Genomic DNA, 12,798 nt, shown 5'->3' on the forward strand with positions numbered 1-12,798 from the left:
GAGGTTAAGTGTAAGACCATTGAGGATAATACCTGATGGGCTAATCTTGCATCTGCCACAGTCCCTGGGTGTTACAAGGTGGCTTGGCCCAAGGACCACTTAGGGTAAGTGTTGGGCCCACAGAGCCCATTTGATGGGTTTCAGGGGGTGCATTGTCCATAACAATGTATTCGGCCAGGCCTTATGACAGGCTGGGCCAAACCCATGTGGCTGATGTGTAGATCAATGATTGGGTCCCACTGTTAGACAGTTTTGTATGCCCTTAGCTTCAATCAAGATGATGTACTTTATGAATTTATTGTAAATAAATAAAAGTGCATATTTGATTCATGTCCCATTGGTATGTTTCTGTGTAATACCCTTAAACTGGACACTTAATGGGACTCGTGTTAGTTTAGAATGTTCACAGCCAGTGGGTCGGTTTGGGGAGACCTATCCTGACAAGGCTGACACTGTGGTGCCACCAAGTCGGTTGGGGTGGCCTGTCTCAGCTACCGGGGAGAGACCCTAGGCACATACAGTGTAGGATTAATTGAATCTTTGAACTAGACTAGATTTCCAATATTGCCCTGGACCTTGGAGATTGATGGGCAAAACTGGAAAGTTACACCCGACCCCTAGACTCGATTATGATACTGCACTAGGTGTCGGATTGGGCAGTCTTCGATGTACCAATCAATGAGATCCTTAAAAAGGGTGAAAACCTGGGTATGTTGGGGCAGTCTGAGAATTCATCTGAGTGGGTGATCATAGTGACAGGATCAGCCCCTTTGTCGGACAAAGGTAATGATCGGGGATGCACTCTCACTGATGGAAACCAAGACTGCCGGCAGCCGATTTCAATCGTTGAGATTTGTTTTGCAAAATATATTTTATATGAGATATAAAAGTATATATATTATGGTTTCGTAATGATTTGCAAAAGGTTTAATTCCTGGGATCCATATAAGAGAGAGTGCAACACTGTTCCTTGCAGCCGAGGGAGAGGTCATCTCTTGTCGGGCAGTGTATGATCATTATGGGCTGGGAGGTTAAGTGTATGACCATTGAGGATAATACCTGATGGGCTAATCTTGCATCTGCCCACAGTCCCTGGGTGTTACAAGGTGGCTTGGCCTAGGGACCAATTAGGGTAAGTGCTGGGCCCATAGAGCCCATCTGATGGGTTTCAGGAGGTGCATTGTCCATAACAGTGTATTCGGCCAGGCCTTGTAACAAAGGCTGGTATAAACCCATGTGGCGGATGTGTAGATCAATGTTTGGGTCCCACGTCATACAAGGAAGCCCAACTGGGCAATAGTTTGGAAGGCTAAATGAATACATAACCTTAAATGGGCCTTAAGCCCATTTCGAACTGGTCTAATCTGATTAGTCACTTAAGGGGCGAATTCTGAGATGGATCAGCTGATAGGATTGGGCCCACACCCTATCCACTTAGAGAGTCCAAGATCTAAATAAGATTTAGATCTAGAAACTTCCTAATTAGATTAGGAGATGGTTGATCTAATCTGCAGATAAGATAAGGGTTATCCCTTATCTTAAAGGGACTTCTAATCCAGATATGATTTGGTTTAGCAACTCCTAATGGGATTAGGAGATGATCCCTTTAAGTCTATATAAGGAAGAGGGGGTGGCAGCCTTTAGACATCAATCACAAGCAAGCAGCAAATAGTCTTATCTTCAGAGCTGAAATCACAGAAGAGAGAATCTGCATCCTGCAAATACTCTCTTGCCGCCTTCTTCCTGCACCCGCTCCCTACAGCAGTTCGATCTCCAGTTCTTGGGAGAAATCAAGATTGGATCTTGATTCCAATCTTTTGGAGAAAAGATTGGTGGGAGTTGTATTCACAAGCCGTCCAGGTGATTCTTGAGAAGAATCAAGTTCTTTTGGAAGGACACTGCTGATTATGCTCCACCCTGCACTGCGCCATCTTCAGTGGGAGCAGATTTTGGATCCTTCCCTGGGAGTGAATACCTCCATTTAGAGATATTATTTCTCTGTATCAGGTATTATCTCTCCCTACTCCTTTAGGTTCAGATCTGGTTCAGTTTATGGTTCAAGAATGATCCTTGAAAATATGATTTTCTAAATAGGGAATTCGATTCCCAATTGAAGAGAGAGAAAATTTTTTTTGAAATTCGCCCCCTTATTCTGCAATCTTTGGGCATCCATGTGATGGATTTTCTATCCCTTCACCCACTCCATACAAGGAAGCCCAACTGGGCAACAATAAGGAAGGTTAAGTGAGTACATAAGCCTAATGGGCGTAAAGCCCATTTCGAACTGGACTATTTATTTAGTTATTTATGGGGCGAATTCTGAGATGGATTAGCTGATAGTATAGGGTCTTGACCCTATCCACTCAGAGAGTCCAGATCTGAATGTGATTCAGATCTAGAAACCTCCTAATGAGATTAGGAGAAAGCTGATCTAATCTTCAAATAAGATAAGGGTTTATCTTTATCACCGAAAGAGAAGGCTGATCCAAATAGGATTTGGATAAGCAGCTCCTAATTGGATTAGGAGCTGATCTTTTAGGTTAACAAAAGAAGGAGGGGGCGGCAGCCTTTAGGAGACACACACATTCAGATCCTCTTCAGTGCTGAAATCAAGAAGGAAGAATTAAGCATCTTTGCAGAATTCTTTCTTGCCGCCTCCCCGTTCTTGCCACCCTGTTTGCCAGTTCTTCGAGAAAGAATTGATGGGAAGCTATGCTCACGTGCCATTCTGTTGATTCTTGTGAAGGACAGAGTTCTTGGAGAAAAACACTGCTGATCATGCTCCATCCTGCACTGTGCCATCTTCAGTGGGAGCAGTCTTTGAATCCTTCCTTGGGTGTGAACACCTTCGTTGGGGATTACTATTTCTCCGTATCAGGTATAATCCTCTCCTACTCCTTTTAGGTTCAGATTTGATTCAGTTTATGGTTCAAGAATGATCCTTGAAAATATGATTTTCTAAATAGGGAATGTGATTCCCAATTAAAGGGAGAGAAAAAATTTTTGAAATTCACCCCCTTATTCCGCAATCTTTGGGCGCCCATACGATGGATCTCTCATCCCTTCACAGGATTATGTTTTGACAAGGTTAATATTTGATTATACAAGAGAATGTAGGCATATGAGAGGGCAACAATGAGTTGAAACAACAGTCTCAGATTGTTATGTTAGGAAGAACAAAAGATCAAATATCGGAATTAACACTTTTGATGGAGTGTTAGTATTAAACTATACACAAGAATATATGCATCTAAGAAGGTAACACGAGTTGAAAACCGGTCTCAAGTTGATAAGAGGAGGAATTAAACAGTTAATACTCTCCCTGTGAAAAAACTTGTCTGTTTCTTAGTTTCAAGTAACTGGAGGCGACATAACCAAACTGTTGCCCCTGAGCTACACTGAAGGAGTCTATCTTCTTGTAAGTCTTTCAATCCTTGATGATGAAATGGAATGAGTATATGACTATTCACCCTTTGCATGAAAACTTTGTGAAGATTGTGATGACCTTCAACATCAGTTGCATAAAAGCACAACCTCCTAAATAGAGCCAAAGACTAAGATCCTGTGGGATCAATATCATGTCTCTATACCTGTTGCTCTGCTTGATTACCTGCTATAAATTATCCTCCCCATGGAGAAGAGCTCTCGGCTGTCCTCATGACCCAAAGCAGCGGCGGGGACATTGGCGAGGTGGGCCAATAAAACATGGGTTGGGAGTCCTTTGAGCATTTTTGGGTGCATACTTGAAGGCACTGTGTCCAAAATTTACCAGAACGGTTACTTCCATATTTGTGGCCAAAGTGGGGTAAAGCAGGCTGGAAAACTCCTTGGATTTGCAATGGGTTAGGTGCACCAATTCTGAAAACACTATGAAGAACACCTTCCTTTGACCCGGATCAAACCCACAACCAATCACTATGTCTCTCATTCCCCACTCTGCCTCGCCGGCCTCAAATACAAGCTTGATTCCTGGTGGATAGGGCAACATGAAGAAGAAATAAGTGAGGGGCCCTGTTCATTTTTCCATTTACATGCATTATATGCTAGCTATTTAAGTTCTCCCTCAATAGTCTCTGTTTTTTCTTTTTGATCATTAATGAAAATTTTCAATTCTCAAAACAAAATTTGAAAACGGAAATCATTCCAACAATCCATTACTCTATATGACCATTAATGCTCTACTTGTGCATAAAATTCAGGAAATTTTGAAAAAGTGCTTAAATGATAAAAGCACTTCACAGAGTTCGCAAATATTATAGCAAGGATCTTCTTGGAAGAATGATGTGCTTTCTCATGTTAAAGGACCTGATAAGAAAGGACGTGTTCATTGTATGGGAAAGATTCTAACTTCTAATGGTATCTCAACAAAACAATCAACATGATCAAGTTTTGCGGGAAAAAGTTCAAAACTTAGAGGGTTTGGTGAATGGTTTTATATCTATGCAACTTAGTGATATCATGAGTCTTGTAAACCAAAACACAAATATAGGTATGATATATTTATATTCAAATTTTTAAAGTGATATATAGAATATTATTGTACTAATCAAATTTTCTCTAATTTAATAAGATCCAAATGCTGCTACTACTCCAAATATCTCACCAAATGGGCATCGAAACTCTTCGACTTCAAGCCATCATCCTCATGGAAATCAAAGTAGTAATATTTATAATAATTATTTTACTTTATTTGTTTTGTAGTATTTTATTTTACTTTGGTGTTTCAAGAATAGTTGCTTGCTTTCACGATCTAAGGATTTTTTCCATTCTTTATTTATTGCATTTTACCTTTTATTTCTACAGGTAGAGAAAAATCTACTTCATGAAGAGGAACTCCTATCGTTGCTTGAAAAATCAATTTCAAAGCCATGTGCATGCTTTTTACTGGTTCTAGCATATAGGAGCAAATATGTTGGTGGTTTATACAATTGTTGCTTGGACGATGTTAAAAACATATTTTTTGGTTTCAATGAAAATTTAGGTTTTTTTAAGCTTTTGCATATTTAGTTTTTTTTTATGTATAGTTGTTCTTTCTATGTTGGTCATTTTGGTTGAACAGGAATCTTGAGAAAAAATTCTTTAATGTATAGGTGTTCTCTTTGTGTTGGACAGTTTAGACAAACAGGATTGTAGGGAAATATATTAAAAAATAAATAAAACACCTATACCGATGGACTACTTCCGTTGGTATGGCCTGAACCCTATACCAACGGACTACTTCCATTGGTATGGCCTGAACCTATACCGACGGACTACTTCCGTTGGTATAGCCTAAACCTATACTGACAAACTAATTGTGTTGGTATAGCCTGAGCCTATACCGACGGAATACTATTGTTGGTATAGCCTCAACTTATACCAATGGTTTAGCCATCAGTATAGGTGTCTATACCTTATACTGATAGAATAAGTCTATACCGATGCTATCTTACCGGACGCATCGGGTGACCGTCGGAGTAGCTCATTTACAGCTATACCGACAGAGAATATACCTATACCAACGAATAGGGCATATTTCTTGTAGTGTCATGATCATGGTATGCTGCTACAGGTAGCAGGATCCTAATAGACTTAAGCATGGCCACATGCAAAAAAGTTTCCTCTTAGTCGATTCCCTCTTTTTGAGTGTACCTTTTTGCCACAAGATAAGCTTTATAGGTCTCAATGTTACCATCTGGTCCCTTCTTCCTCTTGTAAATCCACTTGCGACCAATTTCTTTTCACCCTAGGGGGTGGGTCTACAAGGGTCCAAACCTTGTTGGTCTCCATTGAGTCCATCTCCACTTTCGTGGCGTCTACCCACTTCAAGGAATCTATGTCCAACATAGCTTCCAATTCACGAGATCTTACTCACACTGGTCGTGGCTTTCACCAAGTAACTTTCATGGTCATAGCTATGCCCAACATAGATTTCACTCTTTTAGGTTCTACAAGAGTCCAAATCATTTACTTTGCTTTTTTTTTCAAATTCAAAATTTAAAATTTAGATTTTGAAATTTAAACTCCTGAAATTTAAATTCAAATTTGAAATTTTTTAATACTTTTTGATTTTCTCCTTTTTATTAAATTCAAATTTTAAATTTTTAAAATTTAAATTCAAATTTATATTTTAAAATTTTAAAATTCTAAAATTTAAATTCAAATTTGAATTTTTAAAATTTAAAAAATGCAAGAACTCAACCACACGACCTAGGGGCTGACCTAGGGTTTCCTAAACTAGTGGTTCAACTAATGTGAATCCTTCTAAGTTCACATGGAATTACACCACTTCCTTTGGTTAGCTAGGTAAAAGGTGGGATGTGGTGGGAGGCTCCCCTTGCTCTCGCAATGACCTAATTAAGTAACCACAAAACCCGCTCAGGCATAGCCGTTTAACCTCTTTCCTTAGACACCAACCACTGGTTATGAGAAGTAATCACAAGTTTCCTTAAAATTCAACACACCTTTGAACCAAATGTGAGGCTCCCAAAAGGATCTTGCTATCCAAATTTTAAATTAGGATTAGGGTGAACCGCACGTGAAGGGTGGTGATTTTTGGGCCAAGGAAGGGTGATGAAATTCCCACCTTATCTTATTTAAGTTGGATGCCCTTAAATGGATTAACGAAACAAAAACAATCAAACAAAATCAATGCAACTAATTACAATGCATGAACAATTGTTTCTAAATTGCAATTCAGCAATATAACATAAAATATTAAAGCAAACTAATTAAGCAAAAGGAACAATTAAAATAATAAAAAGAAAACTAACACATTCACAACTAGCAATGATAATTTAGCAATTAAATAAACCAATATGATGCATGCCCTAAAATATGAAACCCTAAATGTTGGGATACAAATGCAAAACTTTTAAAATATTAATTAATTTTTTTATTTTTTAGATTTATTTTTTATTTTTTTAATATTTTTAATTCAAATTTTTAAAATTAAATTTTGAAATTTGAAATTCAAATTCAAATTCGAATCAAAATTTAAATTTAAATTTGAATTCGAAATTTAAACTCAAATTAAAAAATTTAAACAATTTCCTATTTAACGATTAATTATTCAATTAAATAACTAAAAAAGAATTAAATAAGGCAACAAATAATTATAACAAACAGAAAAAAAACGAATTAATTATGCTAAAAAATTAACAATTAACAAGAAAATTGCTATTCTAAAAATTAAACTGAAAATAAAATAAATGATGTGTGGCTCATTGTGACACTAGCAAGTGCACTAGCCGTTCAAGTAATAAAGTAGTGAGTGAAGTATCGTTCCCACGAGGATTTAGGAAACAATTACCAATACTAAATTGAGCACTTCTTATCTGATCAACAAATAAATCAAAACTTTAATGAAAGCTAAAAAAATCCTAAATTAAAATCTATTTAAATCATTGGCCCAATTGCCTTCAAATCAGGTTAGAAGAGTAAGCAGTAAATGTCAATCTCAGAATTCAGCAATCTATCAATTTGGATCATTCGAATAAATCATGATTGAGCCTTGGGTTGGTGAAACCCCAAGGTCATGAACAGCCTCTCTCAAGCGCATGTTCATCCTATGCATGAGTGACGGTTCTTCTATCTCTAGCAAGAATCTAATCCCCATGCATGCATTTCTTCAAACACTTCTAAGGCATCAATTCAAATCTGAATTGATCACCAACTGAATTGTGCAAGTTATCTCTAACCTTGCACTCAATTCAGTTCTTGAATAGTAGATCTGAATTCCTAGAGTCTCTCTCAAGCACTCTAGGAATTCCAAGCTGTAGATTAATTCGGCCAATCTGAAAATTGTAGATCTGAATTCTCTTTCAAGCAATTCAGATCTTGCAATCTCAGATCTGAGAATTCAGATCTGAGTTTTGAAGGTTAGTTGGCCGAATTAATCTACAATAACACCCTTATTCAAAAAACTTCAAGTACAATTCATGACCATTTGAATGAATAAAAAAGAATTAGATTGCTAAACTGAAATTTTACAAGCTGAAATACATCAAGGAAGAATGGAAAAAAGGAGAAAGAAGAAAGAAAATATAACAAAGAAACTGAATTCGAATCAAAAGAGAATGAAACTACAATTGATTTATTACAAAAGATCTTTGAATCACAAACCCTCAATTCGAACTCACCTTCTCTTCTAGCTTGCTTGTCTTGAACTTCCTTCAGCCCTTCTTCTTCTTCTTCCTTGCGCCTAGCCTTCTTCTCTTCTCTCAAGGTGGCCGAACTTCTAAGAGTGGGAGAGCCTTCCTCTCAAGCAATTGAACACCTCTCCCCCCTCCTAGAGGCCTCCTTATATAGTTTTTCAAGGGGGCTCTTGCCCCTTCTTGAAGCCTCTAGAATGGGGTGTATTACACCCCTTTCTTGAACTTTCTAGAGCTCTCTTGAAAGCCTCCTAAGGGCTGCTATTTGGGCTGCACTTAGGCTCTCTCTTAGCACATGATAGCTATACATTGAGCTGCTCTTTTGGGCTGAGAATGGGCTTTCCTTGCTGGGCCGAATTCTACTCATAGCTAGGCTTTCTTTTCTTGGGTTTTCTCAAGAAATTCACTTGCTCTTCTTGGGCCGAAGTGCTCTCTCTTGCTTCCACGACCGGGCTGGACTGAAATTGGTCTTTTTGAACCTTCTTTTCTTGCCTTTTTCTTTCCCTTTCTTGGATTAATTATCCCTGAACTTATTCTTAGCATTAAGCTAAATTAAGGCAAAAATTAATAAAACCGGCATAAAAATCCATGCTAAAGTCCTCAAAAATTATAGATAAATTGTAAGTTCATCAATAAACAAAAGAAAATTATGCGGAAATAAATAAAATAAACAAAAAATAATATTTCTGTTTTTTTAATAAAATAAAAACACAAACCTAATAAGACAAAAATTTGAACAAGAAATTAAAATAAAGAAAGAAAAATAGATCTAGAAACAAAACGAAAGAGAAATAATACTAAAAATAAATAAATTAATTAATTAATTAATAAAATGGGATGACTACACATGAAACGCAACCCAATTTCTCTTATCTTCCCTTATCTCTCGCAATCCCGCAACGCTCCAATACCCCACCTTTTGCAATTCCATCTTGTAGAATCAAAGAGAAATAAGAATTAAACTGAGATAATGTTCCCATAATAAAATGAAAATAAAAAAAACAATGAAACAGATCTGGATAAAGTAAATAAAAAATTTTCTCTGTTACTTCCCTGACAACAGTGCCAAAAACTTGGTATCACCGGAAGCACATCGTTAAACACCCCAAAACACTAGTTTAAACATTTATAATTTTTACCGCTTCTCAAACAACTACTAACGTAGTAAATGGGTGAGAACGGGTCGTATCCACAGGGAAGCAAGTGAAAAATTAATATATACTTAGATCTGGACAAGAGGATGCAATCGGGAATGGCAGAAAATACGAAAATAAAATCTATTATTGCTGAAATTAAAAGTTTTGAATTTAAACAAGACAATAAATAAAAATCAAAATTTAATAAAGTATGGGAATCAACAAAGGAAATAAAAGAAATAAATAAATAAATGATCCAGAATCCAGATCCAATGGCGATAGTTGCAGATCGGCCAGACAGCTTGTAGAAACCCCTCCTAACAAGAATTGGGTGGTCGTCCTTTCTACAACCCTCGAACCACTCAAGACACCTTATCCATGAACCGAACGAATTTAGATCTGCAAAACAGAGAAATGAATAAGAATTAAATCTAATAGAATGCAGAAATAAAAATAACAGGTAAGAAAATGAAGAAAATAAAAGAGTGGTTGATCAAATCCGGTGGCGGTAGTTGCAGGTTGGTTGAACAGCTTGCAGGAACCCCTCCTAAGAAGAACCAGGCATCCTCTCCTTCTACAACCCTTGAACTCCTCAAGAAACCTTAGCCTTGTAATTAGGTGAATTGACCAACACCTTTTTCAGGGCCCCTAGGGTCCTTTTTATAGAAAAAGGTGGATATAACTGGAATTAGAGAGAAAGAGGGGGTGGCAGTTGGGTTTTAGCTAAAATATGGGTGCCCTATGGTTTAGACTGAAGGGTTAGAATGATTCTAGAGTGATCCTATGGCTAAGAAGAAAAGGAGAAGGCACCCAATATTATGTAAGGCTAAGATTTAATGGCTAAAAGCTGAATGGTGAAGATTAGAAGTTAGGTGGCTCCTAGGGTTAGAATGCTGAAAAGAGAATGCCCTAGAATGGTTGGTGGAGATTAGAAGGGATGAAAGGTGAGGATTTAACAGTTAGGGGTGGCTAGGGTTTGTTAAGAGTGAAAAGAATGAGTTAAAAGGTGCCCTAGGGTTTGCTAATACAGTAGGAGGGGCACCAAACTGGGTTTAGCAGATAGGAGGCGCCCTCCTACTTTCAGTTTTACACAAAAACACCCCCTCTCTCAGTTGGACTTCATACCAACTTCCCAAAATCTGCATTTCAGCCATGAAACTTTCTAGTTTTCCCCAGAATTTGGACAGAGACCCTCAGAGGCCACAACATTGCATTTAACTGGGAAAAGGGCACATCTTGACTATTCTAAGGCTGAAAATACCCCTGAATTGATGCCCTTAAGGCATCAAAATGTAGAGTTATAATACCCCCTAACTTAAACATTGCTAGTCCCTTAGCTATGCAACCTTAAAATTACACTGAGCATAGAGATCTTTCCCATCTCAAGATCCTCCCTGATAGAATTAGTCAAGCACCCTGATTCCAACATTCTCAAACTCTGTATAGATCAGTATTAGGCTTTAGGGGTAAAAATTGTCTTACTTTGAATATTATAGAAACTTGGCTTAAAAATCTTATTTACCCTTCCATTTGTAGACTGTCTTGATAATCTGATATTGATTTTTAAAGTCAGACATGTATTCTTCTTATTTCTGATAGTGGATTTCTATCCTTGAACTTGATATGCATACTTATTTTTTTGTTACCTTTTACCGTTTGACACGAACCTCGACACTTGCCTTAGGTGAAGAGACATGGTTACTAAGTGTTAGGAGATTGTCTTTGGCATTCTCTTTTCTGTTTGACATGAATCTTGACACTTGACTTAGGTGAAGAGACTCGGTTACTAAGTCTAGGTATCCCTTGACCTTTTATTCTCTCTCTCTCTCTCTCTTTTTCTTTTTTTGCAACACTATTCAAGGTAGTCCACTATCTCTTAACAATTTGAAAAAAATTGTTTAATTTCTCAATCATTTTCTTCTTATCTTGGTAGGGGCAAACTTGAGAGTACTTTCCAATTTTTAAACAGTTTCGACAATATTCAAATGAGACCAATTTTGACTCCTATTACTTGCTACCAATTTCTACAAAATTCAATATTCTTTTATTTGTTTCCTCAACTTTTTCTGTCTGGGAATCTCTTTTAATGGAAAAGAATTAAAATTTTTTCAATGAAATTTTAATCCTACATATTTAAAGGCTTAGTTTGTCTTTTTTTTTCATTTTTCTCTTTCTTTCCTCACTCCCCAACTTAAATGTCATTGTCCCTAATGGCATGACTAGAATGATGCAAAAAGGACTTGGGCCAAAGGGAACAATCAATAGGGTTTTCTTGAGGGGTTCAAGGTCTACCACCTAGTCTCGAATCAAGAAAAGAAAAACTCTAATCCTAAAAGTAACTGAAAATTACATTGGGTTGCCTCCCAACCAGCGCTAAGTTTAACATTTTCAGCCGGACACATTCATGCACTTTCTTCATCTAAACTCTCCGACTCACTTTCATCTTCTGACAGATAGGGTTCAGATTGGGCTAACCAAGGGGTAGGCAGGGCATCTAAAAGATCGTCTACTATATCCACCTTGCGCCCATCTTCCCCTAGGTTTGGATACTTAGAGGCACTAAAAACATTTAACCGGACTTTTTGCTCCCCTAATGAAATGTCCATTTCTCCCGATTTATAGTTTGTATTAGCCATTGCTAGAAATGAACATCTTAAGATTATCAAGATATGGTTCAGTTCCTCGGTTAGGGTCATGTCTAGGACGATAAAATCCACTGGGAAGTAATAACCCTCTACCGTGACAATGATGTCCTCAATAACACTTCGAGGAGTCTTGACTGACCAATCAGCAAGTTGCAGAATTATCAGGATAGGTTTTAACTCACCGATCCTGAACCTATCATAAATGGATGGAAGCAAATTTATACTAGCCTTAAAATCCAATATGGCCCAATCGAAGGTGATTCTAGAGATGACACAGCTTATGAGAGGAGCACCGGTGTCTTTCACTTTTCGGGGAAGTTGGTTCAGGAGAGCTGCACTAACATCTGCAAAGAGCATCATTTTTTGTGGGGCCGATTGTGTCTCCATCATTTGAGTACACAGCTCTTTCAAGAACTTGGCATAAGCTGGGACAGGTTGGATCGCATCGAGGAGAGGGAAGTTAAAATGTACTTCTTGGCTCTCCCTGTTGTGAGTCTCTTTGTTCTTTCACACCGGCCCAGCTATGAATATAGTTGGAAAGGGAACTACGGATTGGTTCACTATAGGCTCTTCTTCTAAATTCTCCTTTCCTTTTTCTCCCCCCCCCCCCAACTTATGGTCTTCCTGCTCCTTTTCTTCTTCACTAACTCTCTTTTTCTCACACGGGTCCTCTAAAATCCTCTCACTCCTTAAGGGTGTAATAGCCTTGGTATTTTCAAGTTGAGGGTCCTTAGGAGGTGATCGAATCTATTGTGGAGGAAAAATCAGTGGCTGATTTCTAGGACTCACAGCTAGTTGACTCAATAATTTCCCTACTCCTCTCCTGGCCTTAGCTTCAGCTAGCTGTCCTATTTGGCTCTCTAATCTATCGATGGACTGCTACTG

The 12,798-nt window shown here is 37.8% G+C and overlaps 1 protein-coding gene across 1 annotated transcript; it reads right to left on the reverse strand.

The window, feature by feature from the left end:
• Positions 1 to 11,670: 11,670 nt before the first annotated feature.
• Positions 11,671 to 12,273, reverse strand: LOC148846148 (uncharacterized). The gene has a single exon (XM_088955933.1). The coding sequence runs from the start codon at positions 12,271 to 12,273 to the stop codon at positions 11,671 to 11,673; it is 603 nt and encodes a 200-aa protein (XP_088812059.1).
• Positions 12,274 to 12,798: the final 525 nt, after the last annotated feature.

Source organism: Nelumbo lutea, chromosome 7 (assembly GCF_056320005.1).
Source record: "Nelumbo lutea isolate HS-2025 chromosome 7, American lotus-T2T, whole genome shotgun sequence".
In the NCBI taxonomy this organism is placed as follows: Eukaryota; Viridiplantae; Streptophyta; class Magnoliopsida; order Proteales; family Nelumbonaceae; genus Nelumbo; species Nelumbo lutea.

Coding starts and splice junctions, on each gene's coding strand:
- LOC148846148 (XM_088955933.1), bottom strand. CDS start 12,273: ATGATGCTCTTTGCAGATGTTAGTGCAGCTCTCCTGAACCAACTTCCC.